The 23,816-nt window shown below is 42.7% G+C and overlaps 1 protein-coding gene across 1 annotated transcript in view; it reads right to left on the bottom strand.

Moving 5' to 3' along the window:
• The window catches only part of CIMIP2A (ciliary microtubule inner protein 2A), a 25,412-nt gene extending 2,573 nt beyond the window's left edge, over positions 1-22,839 (bottom strand). The window contains exons 1-6 of the mRNA XM_079996488.1: positions 22,782-22,839; positions 21,268-21,482; positions 18,981-19,312; positions 10,913-11,033; positions 5,457-5,551; positions 2,332-2,449 (exon numbers count right to left, since the gene is read on the bottom strand). Coding sequence (XP_079852614.1) covers positions 2,332-2,449; positions 5,457-5,551; positions 10,913-11,033; positions 18,981-19,312; positions 21,268-21,482; positions 22,782-22,837 — 937 coding nt within the window. The 5' untranslated portion in view covers positions 22,838-22,839. The remainder of the gene's footprint in view (positions 1-2,331; positions 2,450-5,456; positions 5,552-10,912; positions 11,034-18,980; positions 19,313-21,267; positions 21,483-22,781) is intronic.
• Between the last annotated feature and the right edge of the window lie 977 nt (positions 22,840-23,816).

Genomic DNA, 23,816 nt, shown 5'->3' on the forward strand with positions numbered 1-23,816 from the left:
TAATAATAAAAATAATAATAGTAATAAAATGATATATATATATGACATTTCTATGGAAAAATAGAGTGGAAAAATACAGGGGAAAATGGGATTTTTGAGTGGGAAAATACACAAAAAATGACATTTCTATGGGATTTTTGAGTGGGAAAATACAGGGAAAAATGGCATTTCTATGGGATTTTTGAGTGGGAAAATACACAAAAAATGACATTTCTATGGGATTTTTGAGTGGGAATATACACAAAAAATGACATTTCTATGGGATTTTTGAGTGGGAAAATACACAAAAAATGACATTTCTATGGGATTTTTGAGTGGGAAAATACACAAAAAATGACATTTCTATGGGAGTTTTGAGTGGGAAAATACACAAAAAATGACATTTCTATGGGATTTTTGAGTGGGAAAATACACAAAAAATGACATTTCTATGGGATTTTTGATTGGAAAAATACCCCAAAAATGACCTTTCTATGGGATTTTGGGGTGGAAAAATGGGATTTTTGAGTGGAAAAATACACAAAAAATGACATATCTGTGAGATTTTTGAGTGGGAAAAGACGGGAAAATGGGATTTTTGAGTGGGAAAATGGGATTTCTATGGGTTTTTTGAGTGGAAAAATACAGAAATAAAGGGCATTTCTATGCGATGTTTGTGGGAAAATACCCCAAAAATGACATTTCTATGGGATTTTTTGTGTGGAAAAATACAGGGATTTTTGAGTGGGAAAATATGGGGGGAAATGACATTTCTATGGGATTTTGGAGTGAAAAAATGGGATTTTTGAGTGGGAAAATACCCCCAAAATCACATTTCTATGGGATTTTTTGTGTGGAAAAATACAGGAAAAAATGGCATTTCTATGGGATTTTTGAGTGGGAAAATACCCCAAAAATGACATTTCTATGGGATTTTGGAGTGAAAAAATGGGATTTTTGATTGGAAAAATACCCCCAAAATCACATTTCTATGGGATTTTGGGGTGAAAAAATGGGATTTTTGAGTGGAAAAATACCCCCAAAATCACATTTCTATGGGATTTTTCCAGTGGAAAAATACAGGAAAAAATGGCATTTCTATGGGATTTTTGAGTGGGATAATACACAAAAAATGACATTTCTATGGGATTTTTGATTGGAAAAATACCCCCAAAATGACATTTGTATGGGATTTTGGGGTGGAAAAATGGGATTTTTGAGTGGAAAAATACAGGGGAAAATGGGATTTTTGAGTGGAAAAATACAGGGGAAAATGGGATTTTTGAGTGGAAAAATACACAAAAAATGACATTTCTGTGGGATTTTTGAGTGGGAAAAGACGGGAAAATGGGATTTCTATGGGTTTTTTGAGTGGGAAAATACAGAAATAAAGGGCATTTCTATGGGATGTTTGGGAAAATACCCCAAAAATGACATTTCTATGGGATTTTTTGTGTGGAAAAATACAGGGGGAAAATGACATTTCTATGGGATTTTGGGGTGAAAAATGGGATTTTTGAGTGGAAAAACATGGGGGAAAATGACATTTCTATGGGATTTTGGGGTGAAAAAATGGGATTTTTGAGTGGAAAAATATGGGGGAAAATGACATTTCTATGGGATTTTGGGGTGAAAAAATGGGATTTTTGAGTGGAAAAATGGGATTTTTGAGTGGAAAAATATGGGGGAAAATGACATTTCTATGGGATTTTGGGGTGAAAAAATGGGATTTTTGAGTGGAAAAATACAGGGGAAAATGGGATTTTTTGAGTGGAAAAATACACAAAAAATGACATTTCTGTGGGATTTTTGAGTGGGAAAAGACGGGAAAATGGGATTTTTGAGTGGGAAAACGGGATTTCTATGGGTTTTTTGAGTGGGAAACTACAGAAATAAAGGGCATTTCTATGCGATGTTTGTGGGAAAATACCCCAAAAATGACATTTCTATGGGATTTTTTGTGTGGAAAAATACAGGGATTTTTGAGTGGGAAAATATGGGGGAAAATGACATTTTTATGGGATTTTGGGGTGAAAAAATGGGATTTTTGAGTGGGAAAATACCCCCAAAATCACATTTCTATGGGATTTTTTGTGTGGAAAAATACAGGAAAAAATGGCATTTCTATGGGATTTTTGAGTGGGAAAATACCCCAAAAATGACATTTCTATGGGATTTTGGGGTGGAAAAATGGGATTTTTTGTGTGGAAAAATACAGGGGGAAATGGGATTTTTGAGTGGAAAAATACCCCAAAAATGACATTTCTATGGGATTTTGGGGTGGAAAAATGGGATTTTTGAGTGGAAAAATACCCCAAAAATGACATTTCTATGGGATTTTCCCCGACTTACTCGGCACGAAACCCGTATAGAACGGCATTAATCCTCCGCTGGTGTAAATCTGATTATTCGGCCAATAGGTGCTCGGCATTCGCTTCCCAAAACTGTACATTGGACTCCTCAGCATTTCCTGCCGGCGAAAAAACGGGTGCCGGGAGTTGTAGCGCGTCTGGCTTGAACCCGGGTCTGGGGTTCGAAATCCGGGGAGGAGAGGAGGCAGGGAAGGGAGCATTTGAACCCGGGACCCTCCCTGGGCGGCGCCAGCTCTGGGAGTTGTAGCGCGCTCCTGGGCCTAGCCTTGAACCCGAACCCGCATCCGGGGAGGAGAGGAGGCATTGAAGGGAGCATTTGAACCCGGGTCCCTCCCTGGGCGGCGCCAGCTCTGGGAGTTGTAGCGCGCTCCTGGGCCTGGCCTTGAACCCGAAGCCGCATCCGGGGAGGAGAGGAGGCATTGAAGGGAGCATTTGAACCCGGGTCCCTCCCTGTCGGTATCAAGCCAGCGCCAGTTCTGGGAATTGTAGCGCATTTGAACCCGGGTCCCGGCCTGCAAATGGAAATCCATGGCCGGCGCCTGCTCTGGGAGTTGTAGCGCATGGGGCCTCTGGGAGTTGTAGCGCGCGCTGGATCCAGACCTTTTCCCCGGATCCGGATCTAGAACCGGGCACCTGGGAGTTCTAGCGCGCGGGTTGGCGGATCAGAACTTGATCCCGGATCCGGAATCATACCTTTTCCCCGGATCCAGATCTAAAACTGGGTGCCTGGGAGTTGTAGCGCACTGCGCTTGCTCTTCCAGCTTGAACCCGGATCCGGACCTTTTCCCCGGATCTTGATCTAGAACTGGGCGTCTGGGAGTTCTAGCGCGCGGGTTGGCGGATCGGAACTTGATCCCAGATCCGGATCCAGACCTTTTCCCCGGATCTAGAACCGGGCGCCTGGGAGTTGTAGCGCGCGGGTTGGCGGATCTGAACTTGACCCCGGATCCGGATCCAGACCTTTTACCCGGATCTAGAACCGGGCGCCTGGGAGTTCTAGCTCGCGGGTTGGCGGATCTGAACTTGATCCCGCATCCAGATCCAGACCTTTTCCCCAGATCCGGATCTCGAACTGGGCGCCTGGGAGTTGTAGCGCCGGGTCCTACAGCTTGAACCCGGATGCGGACCTTTCCCCCAGATCCAAACCTTGTCCCCGGTCTAGCCTGATTTGACCCCGGATCCGGATCCAGACTTGACCCTGGATCCAGATCCAGACCTTTTCCCTGCATCCGGATCTAGAACCGGGCGCCTGGGAGTTATAGCGCATGACACCCCTGGGAGTTGCAACGCCGGGTTATCTGCTTGAACCCGGATCCGGACCTTTTCCCCAGATCCAGATCTAGAACCGGGCGCCTGGGAGTTGCAGCGCCGGGTCCTCCAGCTTGAACCCGGATGCGGACCTTTCCCCCAGATCCAAACCTTGTCCCCGGTCCCGGATCTCGAACCCGGCGCCTTCCGGGAGTTGTAGCACGCACCTGGTTGCGGTCCAGATCTAGAACCGGGTGCCTGGGAGTTATAGCGCATGACACCCATTGGGAGTTACAGTGCCGGGTCATCCAGCTTGAACCCGGATCCAGATCTAGAACCGGGCGCCTGGGAGTTGCAGCACTGCGTCCTCCAGCTTGAACCCGGATCCCGATCTAGAACCGGGCGTCTGGGAGTTGTAGCGCATGACACCCATTGGGAGTTGCAGCGCTGGGTCCTCCAGCTTGAACCCGGATCCCGATCTAGAACCGGGCGCCTGGGAGTTGCAGCGCCGGGTCCTCCAGCTTGAACCCGGATCCAGATCTAGAACCAGGGGCCTGGGATGACACCCCTGGGAGTTGCAGCGCCGGGTCCTCCAGCTTGAACCCGGATCCAGATCTAGAACCGGGCGCCTGGGAGTTATACCGCATGACACCCCTGGGAGTTATAGCATTGGGTCCTCCATCTTGAACCTGGATCCAGATCTAGAACCGGGCACCTGGGAGTTATGGCGCATGACACCCATTGGAAGTTGCAGCGCCGGGTCCTCCAGCTTGAACCCGGATCCAGATCTAGAACCAGGCGCCTGGGAGTTGCAGCGCATGACACCCATTGGGAGTTACAGCGCCGGGTCCTCCAGCTTGAACCCGGATCCAGATCTAGAACCGGGCGCCTGGGAGTTATAGCGCATGACACCCCTGGGAGTTGCAGCGCTGGGTCCTCCAGCTTGAACCCGGATCCCGATCTAGAACCAGGCACCTGGGAGTTATGGCGCATGACACCCATTGGGAGTTGCAGCGCCGCGTCCTCCAGCTTGAACCCGGATCCATATCTAGAACCGGGCGCCTGGGAGTTATAGCGCATGACACCCCTGGGAGTTGTAGCGCTGGATCCTCCAGCTTGAACCCGGATCCCGATCTAGAACTGGGTGCCTGGGAGTTGCAGCACCGCATCCTCCGGCTTGAACCCGGATCCAGCTCTAGAACCGGGCACCTGGGAGTTACAGCGCCGGGTCCTCCAGCTTGAACCCGGATCCCGATTTAGAACCGGGCGCCTGGGAGTTGCAGCGCCGGGTCCTCCAGCTTGAACCCGGATCCAGATTTAGAACCGGGCGCCTGGGAGTTGCAGCGCCGGGTCCTCCAGCTTGAACCCGGATCCAGATTTAGAACCGGGCGCCTGGGAGTTGCAGCGCCGGGTCCTCCAGCTTGAACCCGCATCCAGATCTAGAACCGGGCGCCTGGGAGTTGCAGCGCTGGGTCCTCCACCTTGAACCCGGATCCCGATCCAGAACCGGGCGCCTGGGAGTTGCAGCACCGCGACCTCCGGCTTGAACCCGCATCCAGACCTAGAACCGGGCGCCTGGGAGTTGCAGCGCCGCGTCCTCCAGCTTGAACCCGGATCCAGATCTAGAACCGGGTGCCTGGGAGTTGCAGCACCGCGTCCTCCGGCTTGAACCCGCATCCAGATCTAGAACCGGGCGCCTGGGAGTTGCAGCGCATGACACCCATTGGGAGTTGCAGCGCCGGGTCCTCCAGCTTGAACCTGGATCCAGATCTAGAACCGGGTGACTCCCGCATCCAGATCCAGACCTTGTCCCCAGATCTCGAACCCGGCGCTTTCCGGGAGTTGTAGCGCGCGCACCTGGTTGCGGTCGAACTCCTCCATGGCGTCCTTGACCCCGGCGCTGTAGTTTTCTCCCATGATCCACGGGAAGCGCGGGATGTAGCCGGTGTAGCCTGGGGGCGGGAGGAAGTAGGAAGTTGAGTTCCCAGGAAGGAGGAAGTTGAGTTCCCAGGAAGGAGGAAACTAGAGTTCCCAGGAAGGAGGAAACTAGAGTTCCCAGGAAGTAGGAAGCTAGAGTTCCCAGGAAGGAGGAAGCTAGAGTTCCCAGGAAGGAGGAAGCTAGAGTTTCCAGGAAGGAGGAAACTAGAGTTCCCAGGAAGTAGGAAGCTAGAGTTCCCAGGAAGGAGGAAGCTAGAGTTCCCAGGAAGGAGGAAACTAGAGCTGCCAGGAAGGAGGAAACTAGAGATCCCAGGAAGTAGGAAGCTAGAGATCCCAGGAAGGAGGAAGCTAGAGTTCCCAGGAAGGAGGAAGCTAGAGTTCCCAGGAAGGAGGAAGCTAGAGTTCCCAGGAAGGAGGAAGGAGGAAGCTAGAGTTCCCAGGAAGGAGGAAGCTAGAGTTCCCAGGAAGGAGGAAACTAGAGTTCCCAGGAAGTAGGAAGCTAGAGTTCCCAGGAAGGAGGAAGCCAGAGTTCCCAGGAAGTAGGAAGCTAGAGTTCCCAGGAAGGAGGAAGCTAGAGTTCCCAGGAAGGAGGAAGCTAGAGTTCCCAGGAAGGAGGAAGCTAGAGTTCCCAGGAAGGAGGAAGCTAGAGTTCCCAGGAAGGAGGAAGCTAGAGCTGCCAGGAAGGAGGAAGTAGGAAGGCGGGGCCAGGTCCTCTAGTCCCACCCACTGACTGATTGACAGGGAAGTATAGTCCACTGAATGATTGACAGGGGAGGCGGGACCAGGGTCACCTAGTCCCACCCACTGAATGATTGACAGGGAAGGCAGAGCCAGTGTCCTCTAGTCCCACCCACTGAATGATTGACAGGGGAGGCGGGACCACGGTCACATAGTCCCACCCACTGAATGATTGACAGGGAAGGAGGGTCTAGCTAATGATTGACAGGGAAGGGGGGCCAGGGTCCTCTAGTCCCACCCACTGAATGATTGACAGGGAAGTATAGTCCACTGAATGATTGACAGGGAAGGCGGGGCCATGGTCCTCTAGTCTCACCCACTGAGTGATTGACAGGGAAGTGTAATCCAATGAATGATTGACAGGGAAGGCGGAGTCAGGGTCCTCTAGTCCCACCCACTGAGTGATTGACAGGGAAGGCGGGGCCAGGGTCCTCTAGTCCCACCCACTGAATGATTGACAGGGGAGGCGGGACCCGGGTCCTCTAGTCCCACCCACGGAATGATTGACAGGGAAGGAATGATGGACAGGGAAGGCGGGGCCAGGGTCCTCTAGTCCCACCCACTGAATGATTGACAGGGAAGGAATGATTGACAGGGGAGGCGGGACCAGGGTCACATAGTCCCACCCACTGAATGATTGACAGGGGAGGCGGGACCCGGGTCCTCTAGTCCCACCCACGGAATGATTGACAGGGAAGGAATGATGGACAGGGAAGGCGGGGCCAGGGTCCTCTAGTCCCACCTACTGAATGATTGACAGGGAAGGAATGATTGACAGGGGAGGCGGGACCAGGGTCACATAGTCCCACCCACTGAATGATTGACAGGGGAGGCGGGACCACGGTCACATAGTCCCACCCACTGAATGATTGACAGGGAAGGAGGGTCTAGCTAATGATTGACAGGGAAGGCGGGGACAGGGTCCTCTAGTCCCACCCACTGAATGATTGACAGGGAAGGCGGGGTCAGGGTCAGCTAGTTCCAGAATGATTGACAGGGAAGGAATGATTGACAGGGAAGGAATGATTGACAGGGAAGGTGGAGCCAGGGTCCACTGAATGATTGACAGGGAAGGAATGATTGACAGGGAAGGAATGATTGACAGGGAAGGTGGAGCCAGGGTCCACTGAATGATTGACAGGGAAGGAATGATTGACAGGGGAGGCGGGGCCATGGTCATCTAGTCCCACCCACTGAATGATTGACATGGAAGGCAAAGCCAGGGTCCTCTAGTCCCACCCACGGAATGATTGACAGGGAAGGAATGATTGACAGGGGAGGTGGGTCCAGAGTTCCCAGGAAGGAGGAAGCTAGAGTTCCCGGGAAGGAGGAAGCCAGAGTTCCCAGGAAGGAGGAAGCCAGAGTTCCCAGGAAGGAGGAAGCTAGAGTTCCCAGGAAGGAGGAAACTAGAGTTCCCAGGAAGGAGGAAGCTTGAGCTGCCAGGAAGGAGGAAACTAGAGTTCCCAGGAAGGAGGAAGCCAGAGTTCCCAGGAAGGAGGAAGCTAAGAGTTCCCAGGAAGGAGGAAGCTAGAGTTCCCAGGAAGGAGGAAGCTAGAGTTCCCAGGAAGGAGGAAGCTTGAGCTGCCAGGAAGGAGGAAACTAGAGTTCCCAGGAAGGAGGAAACTAGAGTTCCCAGGAAGGAGGAAGCTAGAGTTCCCAGGAAGGAGGAAGCTAGAGTTCCCAGGAAGGAGGAAGCTAGAGCTGCCAGGAAGTAGGAAGCTAGAGTTCCCAGGAAGGAGGAAGCTGGAGTTCCCAGGAAGGAGGAAGCTAGAGTTCCCAGGAAGGAGGAAGCTAGAGTTGCCAGGAAGGAGGAAGCTAGAGTTCCCAGGAAGGAGGAAACTAGCGTTGCCAGGAAGGAGGAAACTAGAGTTCCCAGGAAGTAGGAAGCTAGAGTTCCCAGGAAGGAGGAAACTAGAGTTCCCAGGAAGGAGGAAGCTAGAGTTCCCAGGAAGGAGGAAGCTAGAGTTCCCAGGAAGGAGGAAACTAGAGTTCCCAGGAAGTAGGAAGTTGAGTTCCCAGGAAGGAGGAAGCTAGAGTTCCCAGGAAGTAGGAAGCTAGAGTTCCCATGAAGGAGGAAGCTAGAGCTGCCAGGAAGGAGGAAGCTAGAGCTGCCAGGAAGGAGGAAGCTAGAGTTCCCAGGAAGGAGGAAGCTAGAGTTCCCAGGAAGGAGGAAGCTAGAGTTCCCAGGAAGTAGGAAGCTAGAGTTCCCAGGAAGGAGGAAGCTAGAGTTGCCAGGAAAGAGGAAACTAGAGTTCCCAGGAAGGAGGAAGCTAGAGTTCCCAGGAAGGAGGAAGCTAGACTTCCCAGGAAGGAGGAAGCTAGAGTTCCCAGGAAGGAGGAAGCTAGAGTTCCCAGGAAGGAGGAAGCTAGAGTTCCCAGGAAGGAGGAAGCTAGAGTTCCCAGGAAGGAGGAAGCTAGAGTTCCCAGGAAGGAGGAAGCTAGAGTTCCCAGGAAGGAGGAAGCTAGAGTTCCCAGGAAGGAGGAAGCTAGAGTTCCCAGGAAGGAGGAAGCCAGAGTTCCCAGGAAGGAGGAAGCTAGAGTTCCCAGGAAGGAGGAAACTAGAGTTCCCAGGAAGGAGGAAGCTAGACTTCCCAGGAAGGAGGAAGCTAGAGTTCCCAGGAAGGAGGAAGCTAGAGTTCCCAGGAAGGAGGAAGCTAGAGTTCCCAGGAAGGAGGAAACTAGAGTTCCCAGGAAGGAGGAAGCTAGAGTTCCCAGGAAGTAGGAAGCTAGAGTTCCCAGGAAGGAGGAAACTAGAGTTCCCAGGAAGGAGGAAACTAGAGTTCGCAGGAAGGAGGAAGCTAGAGTTCCCAGGGAATTCGCTGCATGATTGACAGGGGAGGCAGGACCAGAGTCGCCTAGTCCCACCCACTGAGTGATTGACAGGGAAGTGTAGTCCAATGAATGATTGACAGGGAAGGCGGGGCCAGGGTCCTCTAGTCCCACCCACGGAATGATTGACAGGGAAGGAATGATGGACAGGGAAGGCGGGGCCAGGGTCCTCTAGTCCCACCCACTGAATGATTGACAGGGAAGGAATGATTGACAGGGAAGGCGGGGCCAGGGACCTCTAGTCCCACCCACTGAATGATTGACAGGGAAGGCGGGGTCAGGGTCATCTAGTTCCAGAATGATTGACAGGGAAGGTGGAGCCAGGGTCCACTGAATGATTGACAGGGAAGGAATGATTGACAGGGAAGGAATGATTGACAGGGAAGGTGGAGCCAGGGTCCACTGAATGATTGACAGGGAAGGAATGATTGACAGGGAAGGAATGATTGACAGGGAAGGTGGAGCCAGGGTCCACTGAATGATTGACAGGGAAGGAATGATTGACAGGGGAGGCGGGGCCATGGTCATCTAGTCCCACCCACGGAATGATTGACAGGGAAGGAATGATTGACAGGGGAGGTGGGTCCAGAGTTCCCAGGAAGGAGGAAGCTAGAGTTCCCAGGAAGGAGGAAGCTAGAGTTCCCAGGAAGGAGGAAACTAGAGTTCCCAGGAAGGAGGAAGCTAGAGTTCCCAGGAAGGAGGAAACTAGAGTTCGCAGGAAGGAGGAAGCTAGAGTTCCCAGGAAGGAGGAAGCTAGAGTTCCCAGGAAGGAGGAAGCTAGAGTTCCCAGGAAGGAGGAAGCTAGAGTTCCCAGGGAATTGGCTGCATGATTGACAGGGGAGGCAGGACCAGAATCGCCTAGTCCCACCCACTCAGTGATTGACAGGGAAGTGTAGTCCAATGAATGATTGACAGGGAAGGCGGGGCCAGGGTCCTCTAGTCCCACCCACTGAGTGATTGACAGAGAAGGAATGATTGACAGGGAAAACGGGGTCGGGGTCCTCTAGTCCCACCCACTGGATGATTGACAGGGGAGGCGGGACCACGGTCATATAGTCCCACCCACTGAATGATTGACAGGGGAGGAGGGTCTAGCTAATGATTGACAGGGAAGGCAGGGCCAGGTCCTCTAGTCCCACCTATTGAATGATTGACAGGGGAGGCGGGTCCAGGGTTACCTAGTCCCACCCACTGAGTGATTGACAGGGAAGGCGGGGTCAGGGTCCTCTAGTCCAACCCACTGAATGATTAACAGGGAAGGAATGATTGACAGGGAAGGCGGGGCCATGTTCCAATGAATGATTGACAGGGAAGGCGGGACCAGGGTCCTCTAGTCCCACCCACTGAATGATTGACAGGGAAGGAATGATTGACAGGGAAGGCGGGGCCAGGGTCCTCTAGTCCCACCCCCTGAATGATTGACAGGGAAGTATAGTCCACTGAATGATTGACAGGGGAGGCGGGACCAGGGTCCTCTAGTCCCACCCACTGAATGATTGACAGGGAAGGAATGATTGACAGGGAAGGCGGGGCCAGGTCCTCTAGTCCCACTCACTGAATGATTGACAGGGAAGGCGGGACCAGGGTGACCTAGTCCCACCCACTGAATGATTGACAGGGGAGGCGGAGCCAGGGTCCTCTAGTCCCACCCACGGAATGATTGACAGGGAAGGAATGATGGACAGGGAAGGCGGGGCCAGGGTCCTCTAGTCCCACCCACTGAAAGATTGACATGGAAACCCCCGCAAGTAGAAACCTAGGCATTTCTGGTTGGAGGCGGGGCTTCTGGAGGAAGGGGCGGGGCCTACCGGAAATGGCCTTCCTCTGGACCAGGTTGGGGGCGTCCATCTTGGGGGTGCGGTCAAAGCGGCAGATGTCCGTCGTCGTCTCGGTGGGTGGAGGGAGGGGTGTGGCCTCGATCCGGGTCGTCTGGGGGCGGAGTCAGGGAGAGGTGGAGTCAGGGAGAGGGAAGCTCCGCCCTCCAGGAAAATCCCCGCAAGCAAAAATCTAGAAAACCCTCCAAGAAATATAAATCCCTGCAAGTAGAAATCTAGAAACCAGGAATAGATCTAGAAATCCCCGCCATGAGAAATCTAGAAATCGGGAAAATATAGAAATCCCCGCAAGCAGAAATCTAGAAATTGCCAGGAAAATCTAGAAATACCCACAAGGAATCTAGAAAACCCTCCCAGAAATCTAGAAATCCCTGCCAGAAATACAGAAATCCCCGCTAGGAGAAATCTAGAAATCAGGAAAATATAGAAATCCCCGCAAGCAGAAATCTAGAAATCAAAGCATAGAAATCCCTTCAAGCAGAAATCTAGAAATCCCAAAAGAAAGAGAAATCTAAAAATCCCTGCAAGCAGAAATCTAGAAATCAAAACATAGAAATCCCTGCAAGCAGAAATCTAGAAAACCCTCCAAGAAATAAAAATCCATGCAAGTAGAAATCTAGAAACCAGGAAGAAATCTAGAAATCCCCACCAGGAGAAATCCAGAAGAAATATTGGAATCCCTGCAAGGAGAAATCTAGAAATCAGGGGTAAATCTAGAAATCCCTGCAAGCAGAAATCTAGAAAACCCTCCAAGAAATATAAATCCCTGCAAGTAGAAATCTAGAAACCAGGAAGAAATCTAGAAATCCCCACCAGGAGAAATCCAGAAGAAATATTGGAATCCCTGCAAGGAGAAATCTAGAAATCGGGGGAAATCTAGAAATCCCCGCATGCAGAAATCTAGAAATCCAAAGATAAAAATCCCCGCAAGCAGAAATCTAGAAAAACCCTCCAATAAATAAAAATACCTGCAAATAGAAATCTAGAAACCAGCAAAATATCTAGAAATCCCCGCCATGAGAAATCTAGAAATCGGGAAAATATAGAAATCCCCGCAAGCAGAAATCTAGCAACATTGAAATCCCTGCAAGCAGAAATCTAGAAAACCCTCCAAGAAATATAAATCCCTGCAAGGAGAAATCTAGAAAATCTAGCAAACCCTCCGAGAAAGAAAAATCCCTGCAAGGAGAAATCTAGAAAACCCTCCGAGAAATGTAAATCCCTGCAAGGAGAAATCTAGAAATCGGGGCAAAATCTAGAAATCCCCGCAAGCAGAAATCTAGAAATCAAACCCTACAAATGCCTGCAAGGAGAAATCTAGAAAACCCTCCGAGAAAGAAAAATCCCTGCAAGCAGAAATCTAGAAACCAGGAAGGAATCTAGAAATCCCCACCAGGAGCAATCTAGAAGAAATATTGGATCCCTGCAAGGAGAAATCTAGAAATCAGGGGGGAATCTAGAAATCCCCGCAAGCAGAAATCTAGAAATCCAAACATAGAAATCCCTGCAAGCAGAAATCTAGAAACCAGGAAAAAAATCTAGAAATCCCCACCTGGAGAAATCTAGAAGAAATATTGTTATCCCTGCAAGGAGAAATCTAGAAATCAGGCAGGGAAATCTAGAAATCCCCACAAGCAGAAATCTAGAAATCAAAACATAGAAATCCCTTCAAGCAGAAATCTAGAAATCCCAAAAGAAAATCTAGAAATCCCTGCAAGCAGAAATCTAGAAAACCCTCCAAGAAATATAAATCCCTGCAAGGAGAAATCTAGAAACCAGGAAAAAATCTAGAAATCCCCGCCATGAGAAATCTAGAAATCGGGAAAATATGGAAATCCCCGCAAGCAGAAATCTAGAAAACCCTCCAAGAAATATAAATCCATGCAAGTAGAAATCTAGAAATCCAAAGGTAGAAATCCCCGCAAGCAGAAATCTAGAAATCCAAAGATAGAAATCCCCGCAAGCAGAAATCTAGAAATCCAAACATTGAAATCCCTGCAAGCAGAAATCTAGAAAACCCTCCAAGAAATAAAAATCCATGCAAGTAGAAATCTAGAAACCAGGAAGGAATCTAGAAATCCCCACCAGGAGAAATCGAGAAGAAATATTGGAATCCCTGCAAGGAGAAATCTAGAAATCGGGGAAATCTAGAAATCCCTGAATGCAGAAATCTAGAAATCCAAACATAGAAATCCCCGCAAGCAGAAATCTAGAAAACCCTCCAAGAAATATAAATCCATGCAAGGAGAAATCTAGAAACCAGGAAATATCTAGAAATCCCCGCCATGAGAAATCTAGAAATCAGGAAAATATAGAAATCCCCGCAAGCAGAAAGCTAGAAATCCAAACATAGAAATCCCCGCAAGCAGAAATCTAGAAAACCCTCCAAGAAATAAAAATCCCTGCAAGTAGAAATCTAGAAACCAGGAAGGAATCTAGAAATCCCCACCAGGAGAAATCTAGAGGAAATATTGGAATCCCTGCAAGGAGAAATCTAGAAATCAGGCACGGAAATCTTGAAATCCCCGCAAGCAGAAATCTAGAAATCAAATCATAGGAATCCCTTCAAGCCGAAATCTAGAAATCCCAAAAGAAAGAAATCTAGAAATCCCTGCAAGCAGAAATCTAGAAAACCCTCCTAGAAATATAAATCCATGCAAGGAGAAATCTAGAAACCAGGAAAAGATCTAGAAATCCCCACCAGGAGAAATCTAGAAGAAATATTGGAATCCCTGCAAGGAGAAATCTAGAAATCAGGGGGAAATCTAGACATCCCCGCATGCAGAAATCTAGAAATCCAAAGATAGAAATCCCTGCAAGCAGAAATCTAGAAATCCCAAAACAAATCTAGAAATCTTTGCAAAGAGAAATTAAAAATTCCCAGAAGCAGAAATCTAGAAATTATCAGGAAAATCTAGAAATCCCCGCAAGGAGGAAGCTAGAAATCCCTGCCAGAAATCTAGAAATCCCTGCCAGAAATCTAGGAATCCCCGCAAGCAGAAATCTAGAAATCCCCGCAAGCAGAAATCTAGAAATCCAAACATTGAAATCCCTGCAAGCAGAAATCTAGAAAACCCTCCAAGAAATATAAATCCATGCAAGGAGAAATCTAGAAACCAGGAAAAGATCTAGAAATCCCCGCCATGAGAAATCTAGAAATTGGGAAAATATAGAAATCCCCGCAAGCAGAAATCTAGAAATCCAAAGATAGAAATCCCTGCAAGCAGAAATCTAGGAAACCCTCCAAGAAATATAAATCCATGCAAGGAGAAATCTAGAAACCAGGAAGGAATCTAGAAATCCCTACCAGGAGAAATCTGGAAGAAAAATTGGAATCCCTGCAAGGAGAAATCTAGAAATCAGGGCCGAATCTAGAAATCCCCGCAAGCAGAAATCTAGAATTGAAAACATAGAAATCCCTTCAAGCAGAAATCTAGAAATCCCAAAAGAAAGAGAAATCTAGAAATCCCTGCAAGCAGAAATCTAGAAAACCCTCCAGGAAATAAAAATCCATGCAAGTAGAAATCTAGAAACCAGCAAAAGATCTAGAAATCCCCACCATGAGAAATCTAGAAATTGGGAAAATATAGAAATCCCCGCAAGCAGAAATCTAGAAATCCAAAGATAGAAATCCCCGCAAGCAGAAATCTAGAAAACCCTCCAAGAAATAAAAATCCATGCAAGTAGAAATCTAGAAACCAGGAAGGTATCTAGAAATCCCCACCAGGAGAAATCTAGAAGAAATATTGGAATCCCTGCAAGGAGAAATCTAGAAATCCAAAGATAGAAATCCCTGCAAGCAGAAATCTAAAAAACCCTCCAAGAAATATAAATCCCTGCAAGTAGAAATCTAGAAACCAGGAAAAGATCTAGAAATCCCCACCATGAGAAATCTAGAAATCGGGAAAATATAGAAATCCCTGCAAGCAGAAATCTAGAAATCCATAGATAGATATCCCCGCAAGCAGAAATCTAGAAAACCCTCCAAGAAATAAAAATCCATGCAAGTAGAAATCTAGAAATCAGGCAGGGAAACCTAGAAATCCCCGCAAGCAAAAATCTAGAAATCCAAAGATAGAAATCCCTTCAAGCAGAAATCTAGAAATCCCAAAAGAAAGAGAAATCTAAAAATCCCTGCAAGCAGAAATCTAGAAAACCCTCCAAGAAATAAAAATCCATACAAGGAGAAATCTAGAAACCAGGAAAAAATCTAGAAATCCCCACAAGGAGAAATCTAGAAGAAATATTGGAATCCCTGCAATGAGAAATCTAGAAATCAGGGGGGAATCTAAAAATCCCCGCATGCAGAAATCTAGAAATCCCAAAACAAATCTAGAAATCTTTGCAAAGAGAAATGAAAAATTCCCACAAGCAGAAATCTAGAAATTATCAGGAAAATCTAGAAATCCCCACAAGGAATCTAGAAAACCCTCCCAGAAATCTAGAAATCCCTTCCAGAAATACAGAAATCACCGCAAGCAGAAATCTGGATATCAAAATCTAGAAATCCTCGCAAGTAGAAATCTAGCAATTCCACCATGAAAAATCTAGAAATCCCCACAAGCAGAAATCTAGAAATTGTCAGGAAAATCTAGAACTCCCCGCAAGGAGAAATCTAGAAATTGCCAGGAAAATCTAGAACTCCCCGCAAGGAGAAATCTAGAAATTGCCAGGAAAATCTAGAACTCCCCGCAAGGAGAAATCTAGAAATTGCCAGGAAAATCTAGAACTCCCCGCAAGGAGAAATCTAGAAATCAGAAATCTACGAATCCCTGGAAGCAGAAATCTAGAAATCCCTCCCGGAAATCTAGAAATCCCTGCCAGAAATACAGAAATCACCGCAAGGAGAAATCTAGAAATCCCTGCCAGAAATCTAGAAATCCCCGCAAGCAGAAATCTGGATATCAAAATCTAGAAATCCCCGCCAGGAGAAATCTGGAGAGAAATCTAGATAGAGGGAAATCTAGAGATCCCTGCAGGGTTAATCTAGAAATCAGGCAGGGAAATCTAGAAATCCCCGCAAGGAGAAATCTAGAAATCGGGGCAAAATCTAGAAATCCCCGCAAGCAGAAATCTAGAAATTGCCAGGAAAATCTAGAAATCCCCACAAGGATTCTAGAAAACCCTCCCAGAAATCTAGAAATCCCTGCCAGAAATACAGAAATCCCTGCAAGGAGAAGTCTAGAAATCCCTGCCAGAAATCTAGAAATCCCCGCAAGCAGAAATCTGGATATCAAAATCTAGAAATCCCCGCCAGGAGAAATCTGGAGAGAAATCTAGATAGAGAGAAATCTAGAGATCCCTGCCAGGATTAATCTAGAATTCAGGCAGGGAAATTAGAAATCCCCGCAAGGAGAAATCTAGAAATTGGGGCGAAATCTAGAAATCCCCGCAAGCAGAAATCTAGGAATCAAACCATCCAAATCCCTGCAAGGAGAAATCTAGAAATCCCAAAAGAACGAAAGATCCCGCAAGCAGAAATCTAGAAAACACTCCCAGAAATAAAAATCCCTGCAAGGAGAAATCTAGAAACCGGGGCCAAATCTAGAAATCCCCGCAAGCAGAAATCTAGAAATTGCCAGGAAAATCTAGAAATCCCCACAAGGATTCTAGAAAACCCTCCCAGAAATCTAGAAATCCCTGCCAGAAATACAGAAATCCCCGCAAGGAGAAGTCTAGAAATCCCTGCCAGAAATCTAGAAATCCCCGCAAGCAGAAATCTGGATATCAAAATCTAGAAATCCCCGCCAGGAGAAATCTGGAGAGAAATCTAGATAGAGAGAAATCTAGAGATCCCTGCCAGGATTAATCTAGAATTCAGGCAGGGAAATTAGAAATCCCCGCAAGGAGAAATCTAGAAATTGGGGCGAAATCTAGAAATCCCCGCAAGCAGAAATCTAGGAATCAAACCATCCAAATCCCTGCAAGGAGAAATCTAGAAATCCCAAAAGAACGAAAGATCCCGCAAGCAGAAATCTAGAAAACACTCCCAGAAATAAAAATCCCTGCAAGGAGAAATCTAGAAACCGGGGCCAAATCTAGAAATCCCCGCAAGCAGAAATCTAGAAATCAAACCATACAAATCCCTGCAAGGAGAAATCTATAAAATCTAGAAAACCCTCCGAGAAAGAAAAATCCCTGCAAGTAGAAATCTAGAAATTGGGAAAAATCTGGAAAAAAACCTCAGAAAATCTAGAAATCCCCGTAAAATCTAGAAATCCCCGCAAGCAGAAATCTAGAAATCAAACCCTACAAATCCCTGCAAGCAGAAATCTAGAAAACCCTCTGAGAAAGAAAAATCCCTGCAAGTAGAAATCTAGAAATTGGGAAAAATCTGGAAAAAACCCCCAGAAAATCTAGAAATCCGCGCAAAATCTAGAAATCCCCACAAGCAGAAATCTAGAAATCAAACCATCCAAATCCCTGCAAGGAGAAATCTAGAAAACCCTCCGAGAAAGAAAAATCCCTGCAAGGAGAAATCTAGAAATTGGGAAAAATCTGGAAAAAAAACCCAGAAAATCTAGAAATCCCCGCCAAATCTAGAAATCCCCGCAAGCAGAAATCTAGAAATCAAACCCTCCAAATCCCTGCAAGGAGAAATCTAGAAATCCCAAAAGAACGAAAGATCCCGCAAGCAGAAATCTAGAAAACCCTCCCAGAAATAAAAATCCCTGCAAGGAGAAATCTAGAAATCGGGGCAGAATCTAGAAATCCCCGCAAACAGAAATCTAGAAATCGGGGCAAAATCTAGAAATCCCCGCAAGCAGAAATCTAGAAACCAAACCCTCCAAATCCCTGCAAGGAGAAATCTAGAAAACCCTCCGAGAAAGAAAAATCCCTGCAAGGAGAAATCTAGAAATTGGGGGAAAATCTAGAAATCCCCGCAAGCAGAAATCTAGAAATCGAACCCTCCAAATCCCTGCAAGGAGAAATCTAGAAAACCCTCCGAGAAAGAAAAATCCCTGCAAGCAGAAATCTAGAAACCAGGAAGGAATCTAGAAATCCCCACCAGGAGAAATCTAGAAGAAATATTGGAATCCCTGCAAGGAGAAATCTAGAAATCAGGGGGGAATCTAGAAATCCCCGCAAGGAGAAATCTAGAAAACCCTCCGAGAAATATAAATCCCTGCAAGTAGAAATCTAGAAAACCCTCCGAGAAATATAAATCCCTGCAAGGAGAAATCTAGAAAACCCTCCGAGAAATACAAATCCCTGCAAGGAGAAATCTAGAAAACCCTCTGAGAAAGAAAAATCCCTGCAAGGAGAAATCTAGAAACCAGGAAGGAATCTAGAAATCCCCACCAGGAGAAATCTAGAAGAAATATTGGAATCCCTGCAAGGAGAAATCTAGAAATCAGGGGGGAATCTAGAAATCCCCGCAAGCAGAAATCTAGAAAACCCTCCGAGAAATATAAATCCCTGCAAGTAGAAATCTAGAAAACCCTCCGAGAAATACAAATCCCTGCAAGGAGAAATCTAGACAACCCTCCGAGAAAGAAAAATCCCTGCAAGCAGAAATCTAGAAACCAGGAAGGAATCTAGAAATCCCCACCAGGAGAAATCTAGAAGAAATATTGGAATCCCTGCAAGGAGAAATCTAGAAATCGGGGGAATCTAGAAATCCCCGCATGCAGAAATCTAGAAATCCAAAGATAGAAATCCCCGCAAGCAGAAATCTAGAAATTATCAGGAAAATCTAGAAATCCCCGCAACGAGGAATCTAGAAATCCCTCCGAGAAATACAAATCCCTGCAAGTAGAAATCTAGAAAACCCTCCGAGAAAGAAAAATCCCTGCAAGTAGAAATCTAGAAATTGGGAAAAAATCTGGAAAAAACCCCCAGAAAATCTAGAAATCCCCGCAAAATCTAGAAATCCCCGCAAGCAGAAATCTAGAAATCAAACCCTCCAAATCCCTGCAAGGAGAAATCTAGAAAATCTAGAAAACCCTCCGAGAAAGAAAAGTCCCTGCAAGTAGAAATCTAGAAATTGGGAAAAAATCTGGAGAAAAAAAACCCCCGGAATTCGAACCCGGATCCCTACCTCCCCGCACGGCGCCACCCGGCAGCCCCGCCCGCAAATCAGCGACATCCCGGCGTCGCACGGCGCCCGCTCCTCCCGTCCGCAAACCAAAGCGACGTCCGGGTGGCAAAGGTACATCCTGGGCGCCGGGTTCGAATCCCGCCCGGCGACGGAGGCGGCGAATTGGCGCCAGCCGGGTCCGCAGGCCAATCGGAGGCCGGGGTGGCAGGGGGCGGCGGCCGGCGGGTGAGGCTCCGCCCCCGTGGGCGGGCAGAGGGCGGGTTTGGGGGGAGTTGGGGCGCAGGGGGAGGGGCGGGGGGGGAGGCGGAGGCAGCGGGGGTGAGGGGCGGAGCCTGGAAGAGAGGAGGAGGAGAAGAGGGAGAAGAATAATAAAAATAATAATAATAATAATAGTAATAATAATAATAATACAACAACAATAATAATAATAATAATTCTATAATAATAATAATAATAATAATAATAATAATAATAATAAGCCTGAAAGAGAAGCGTGAATAATAATAATAATAATAATAATAATAATAATAATAATAATACTATAATAATAATAATAATAATAATAATAATAATAATAATAATAAAAATAATAATAAGCCTGAAAGAGAAGCGTCGATAATACAATAATAATAATAATAATAATAATAATAATAATAATAATAATAATAATACAATAATAATAATAATACTATAATAATAATAATAATAATAATAATAATAATAATAATAATAAGCCTGAAAGAGAAGCGTTGATAATACAATAATAATAATAATAATAATAAGCTTGAAAGAGAAGCGTCAATAATAATAATAATAATAATAATAATAATAATAATAATACTATAATAATAATAATAATAATAATAATAATAATAATAAGCCTGAAAGAGAAGCGTCGATAATACAATATTAATAATAATAATAATAATAATAATAATAATAATAAGCCTGAAAGAGAAGCGTCAATAATAATAATAATAATAATAATAGTAATAATAATAATAATAATAATACAATAATAATAATAATGATAATAATAATAATAATAATAATAATAATAATAAGCCTGAAAGAGAAGCGTCGATAATACAATAATAATAATAATAATAATAATAATAAGCTTGAAAGAGAAGCGTCAATAATAATAATAATAATAATAATACAATAATAATAATAATACTATAATAATACAATAATAACATAGATATAATACAATAATATTATAAGAATTATATATAGTATAAGATATTAATATAATATATATATATTAAATTATATATATAAATTTTATATAGATATAGATATATGTATAATTATATATATAATAATATATAGTATATATTAATATTTTATATATTAGTATAATATTATATATATATATAATATTAAATGATATATGTAAATTTTATATAGATATATATAGATATGAATAGATGCATATACACATGGATATATATATAATTATGTATATATAATAATATATAGTATAGTATATATTATTGTATGTGTGTGTGTATATATATATATATATATATATATATATATATAATGTTATTATATATAATATATATATAATATATATATATATATATATATATATATATATATATATATATATATATATAGTATGCTATTATATATAATATATATTCTATATTATAGTATATATATATATAAAATATGTTATTATATATAATATATATATTCTATATTATAGTATATATATATATAATATGTTATTATATATAATATATATATTCTATATTATAGTATATATATATATAAAATATGTTATTATATATAATATATATATTCTATATTATAGTATATATATATAAAATATGTTATTATATATAATATATATATTCTATATTATAGTATATATATATATAAAATATGTTATTATATATAATATATATATTCTATATTATAGTATATATATATATAATATGTTATTATATATAATATATATATTCTATATTATAGTATATATATATATAAAATATGTTATTATATATAATATATATTCTATATTATAGTATATATATATATAAAATATGTTATTATATATAATATATATATTCTATATTATAGTATATATATATATAAAATATGTTATTATATATAATATATATATTCTATATACTATAATATAGATATATAATATATATATAATATGTTATATAATATAATATAATATAATATATATATATATTATATTGTAGTATGTATGTGTGTATATATATATATATATATGGTCCGATCATTTCTAAATTGGACTTATTACCGGAATATCCCGGGATGTAATTCTGGTGCTGGTCCATGCACTGGCGGAAGGGCCGGTCTCTGCTGGTGAAATCCTGGATAAATTTGGGTTTGCTCAGCGGCGCCAGGACGGAAACGGGACTTTTTTGGATTTTCGGGTCGGTCAGGACGTCGCAGGTGAGGCGGCCGTAGGGTTTGCCCAGCTGGTAGCGGACCTGGGGGTAAAAGCCGCTGTATCTGGGGGCGGAAAAAGGAACAAAAAAAAGGGGGTGAAAAAGGGAAATTTGTAGAAATAGAAATTTATAGAATTTATATTTTTTATATTTTTATATTTTTATATTTTTATATTTTTATATTTTATATTTATATTTTATATTTATATTTATATTTATATTTATATTTATATTTTTTATATATTTATATTTATATTTATATTTTTTATATTTTATATTTATTTATGCATTCATGGAATTGATATTTTGTAAAAGGGAAATGTGTAGAAATAGAAATTTATAGAATTTATATTTTTCATGCATTTATATTTTTATATTTATTTATGCATTCATGGAATTGATATTTTGTAAAAGGGAAATGTGTAGAAATAGAAATTTATAGAATTTATATTTTTTATATTTTTATATTTATTCATGCATTCATAGAATTGATATTTTGTAAAAGGGAAATGTGTAGAAATGGAAATTTTTCGAATTCATATTTTTTTATATTTTTATAATATTCTTATACTCTTATTTATATATAATCATATTTATTATGTGTTAATATAAATCTGTATATTATACATATTATATATATATATATTAATATATATATATATAAATACATATTAATCTATATATTAATATTTATTTTTTATTTAATATATTTACTAGTATTTAATATTATACTCTTATTTACATATAATCATATTTATTATGTGTTAATATTAATCTTTATATTATACATATTATATATATATATATATATATATATATATATAAAAATATACATATATATAAATACATATTAATATATAGATTAATATTTATTTTTTATTTAATATATTTACTAGTATTTAATATTATACTCTCATTTATATATAATATTTATTATTTATGAATATTAATCTATATATTCTACATGTATATAATATTTATATATTAATATATAGGTTAATATTAAAAAATAAGCAGAATAGAATAGAATAGAATAGAATAGAATACAATACAATACAATACAATACAATACAATATAATAATATAATATAATATAATACAATACAATACAATACTATACTATAATATAATATAATATAATACAATACAATACAATAATATAATATAATATAATATAATATAATACAATACAATAAATACAATAATATAATATAATATAATATAATATAATATAATATAATATAATATATTATAATACAATACAATACAATACAATACAATACAATAATATAATATAATATAATATAATATAATATAATATAATATAATATAATATAATATAATATAATATAATATAAATCACCCCGGGATATAATAGGGTTCCTGCGGGAAAAACCTCTCCTTCCCAACCGACGCCATCTTGCCCTTAAGTGCTGCTCCTGCCTCCCCTTGAACTCCCCTTGGCTACCATTGTTACGCTCTACCTGTGTGACATCGGCCTGCAGTTCAACCTTTAAAACCAGCCTGAAAAAATGGGCTTGACCTGTGAGATTTCTGCCTGAAAATTGGCTTGACCGGTGAGATTTCAGCCTGAATTCATAGGGATTTAGATCCCATTGTGAAGCTCTACCTGTGTGACATCGGCCTGCAGTTCAACCTTTAAAACCAGCCTGAAAAATGGGCTTGACCTATGAGATTTCTGCCTGAAAATTGGCTTAACCGGTGAGATTTCTGCCTGAATTCATGGGGATTGAGATCTCATTGTGAAGCTCTACCTGTGTGACATCGGCCTGGGGTTCAACCTCTAAAACCAGCCTGAAAATGGGCTTTACCTGTGAGATTTCTGCCTGAAAATTGGCTTTACCGGTGAGATTTCTGCCTGAATTCATGGGGATTTAGGGATTCAGGGGAGTCTGAAAAATTGGCTTTACCAGTGAGATTTCTGCCTGAAAATTGGCTTTTTTTTCCTTTGGGATTTCTGCCTGAAAACTGGCTTTACCAGTGAGATTTCTGCCTGTAAATTGGCTTTTTTCCTGTGGAATTTCTGCCTGAAAATTGGCTTTACCAGTGAGATTTCTGCCTGAAAATTGGCTTTTTCCCCCTGTGGGATTTCTGCCTGAAAATTGGCTTTACCAGTGAGATTTCTGCCTGAAAATTGGCTTTGCCAGTGAGATTTCTGCCTGAATTCATGGGGATTTAGGCATTAAAGAGATGAAAATTCTCGCGCTCTACCTGGTAGATTGCGGCCTGAATTAGAGGGGAATTAGACATGGAGTCTGAAAAATTGGCTTTACAGGTGAGATTTCTGCCTGAAAATTGGCTTTACCGGTGAGATTTTTGCCTGTAAATTGGCTTTTTTCCTGTGGAATTTCTGCCTGAAAACTGGCTTTACCGGTGA

Source organism: Podarcis cretensis (assembly GCF_951804945.1).
Source record: "Podarcis cretensis genome assembly, contig: SCAFFOLD_27, whole genome shotgun sequence".
Taxonomy (NCBI): Eukaryota; Metazoa; Chordata; class Lepidosauria; order Squamata; family Lacertidae; genus Podarcis; species Podarcis cretensis.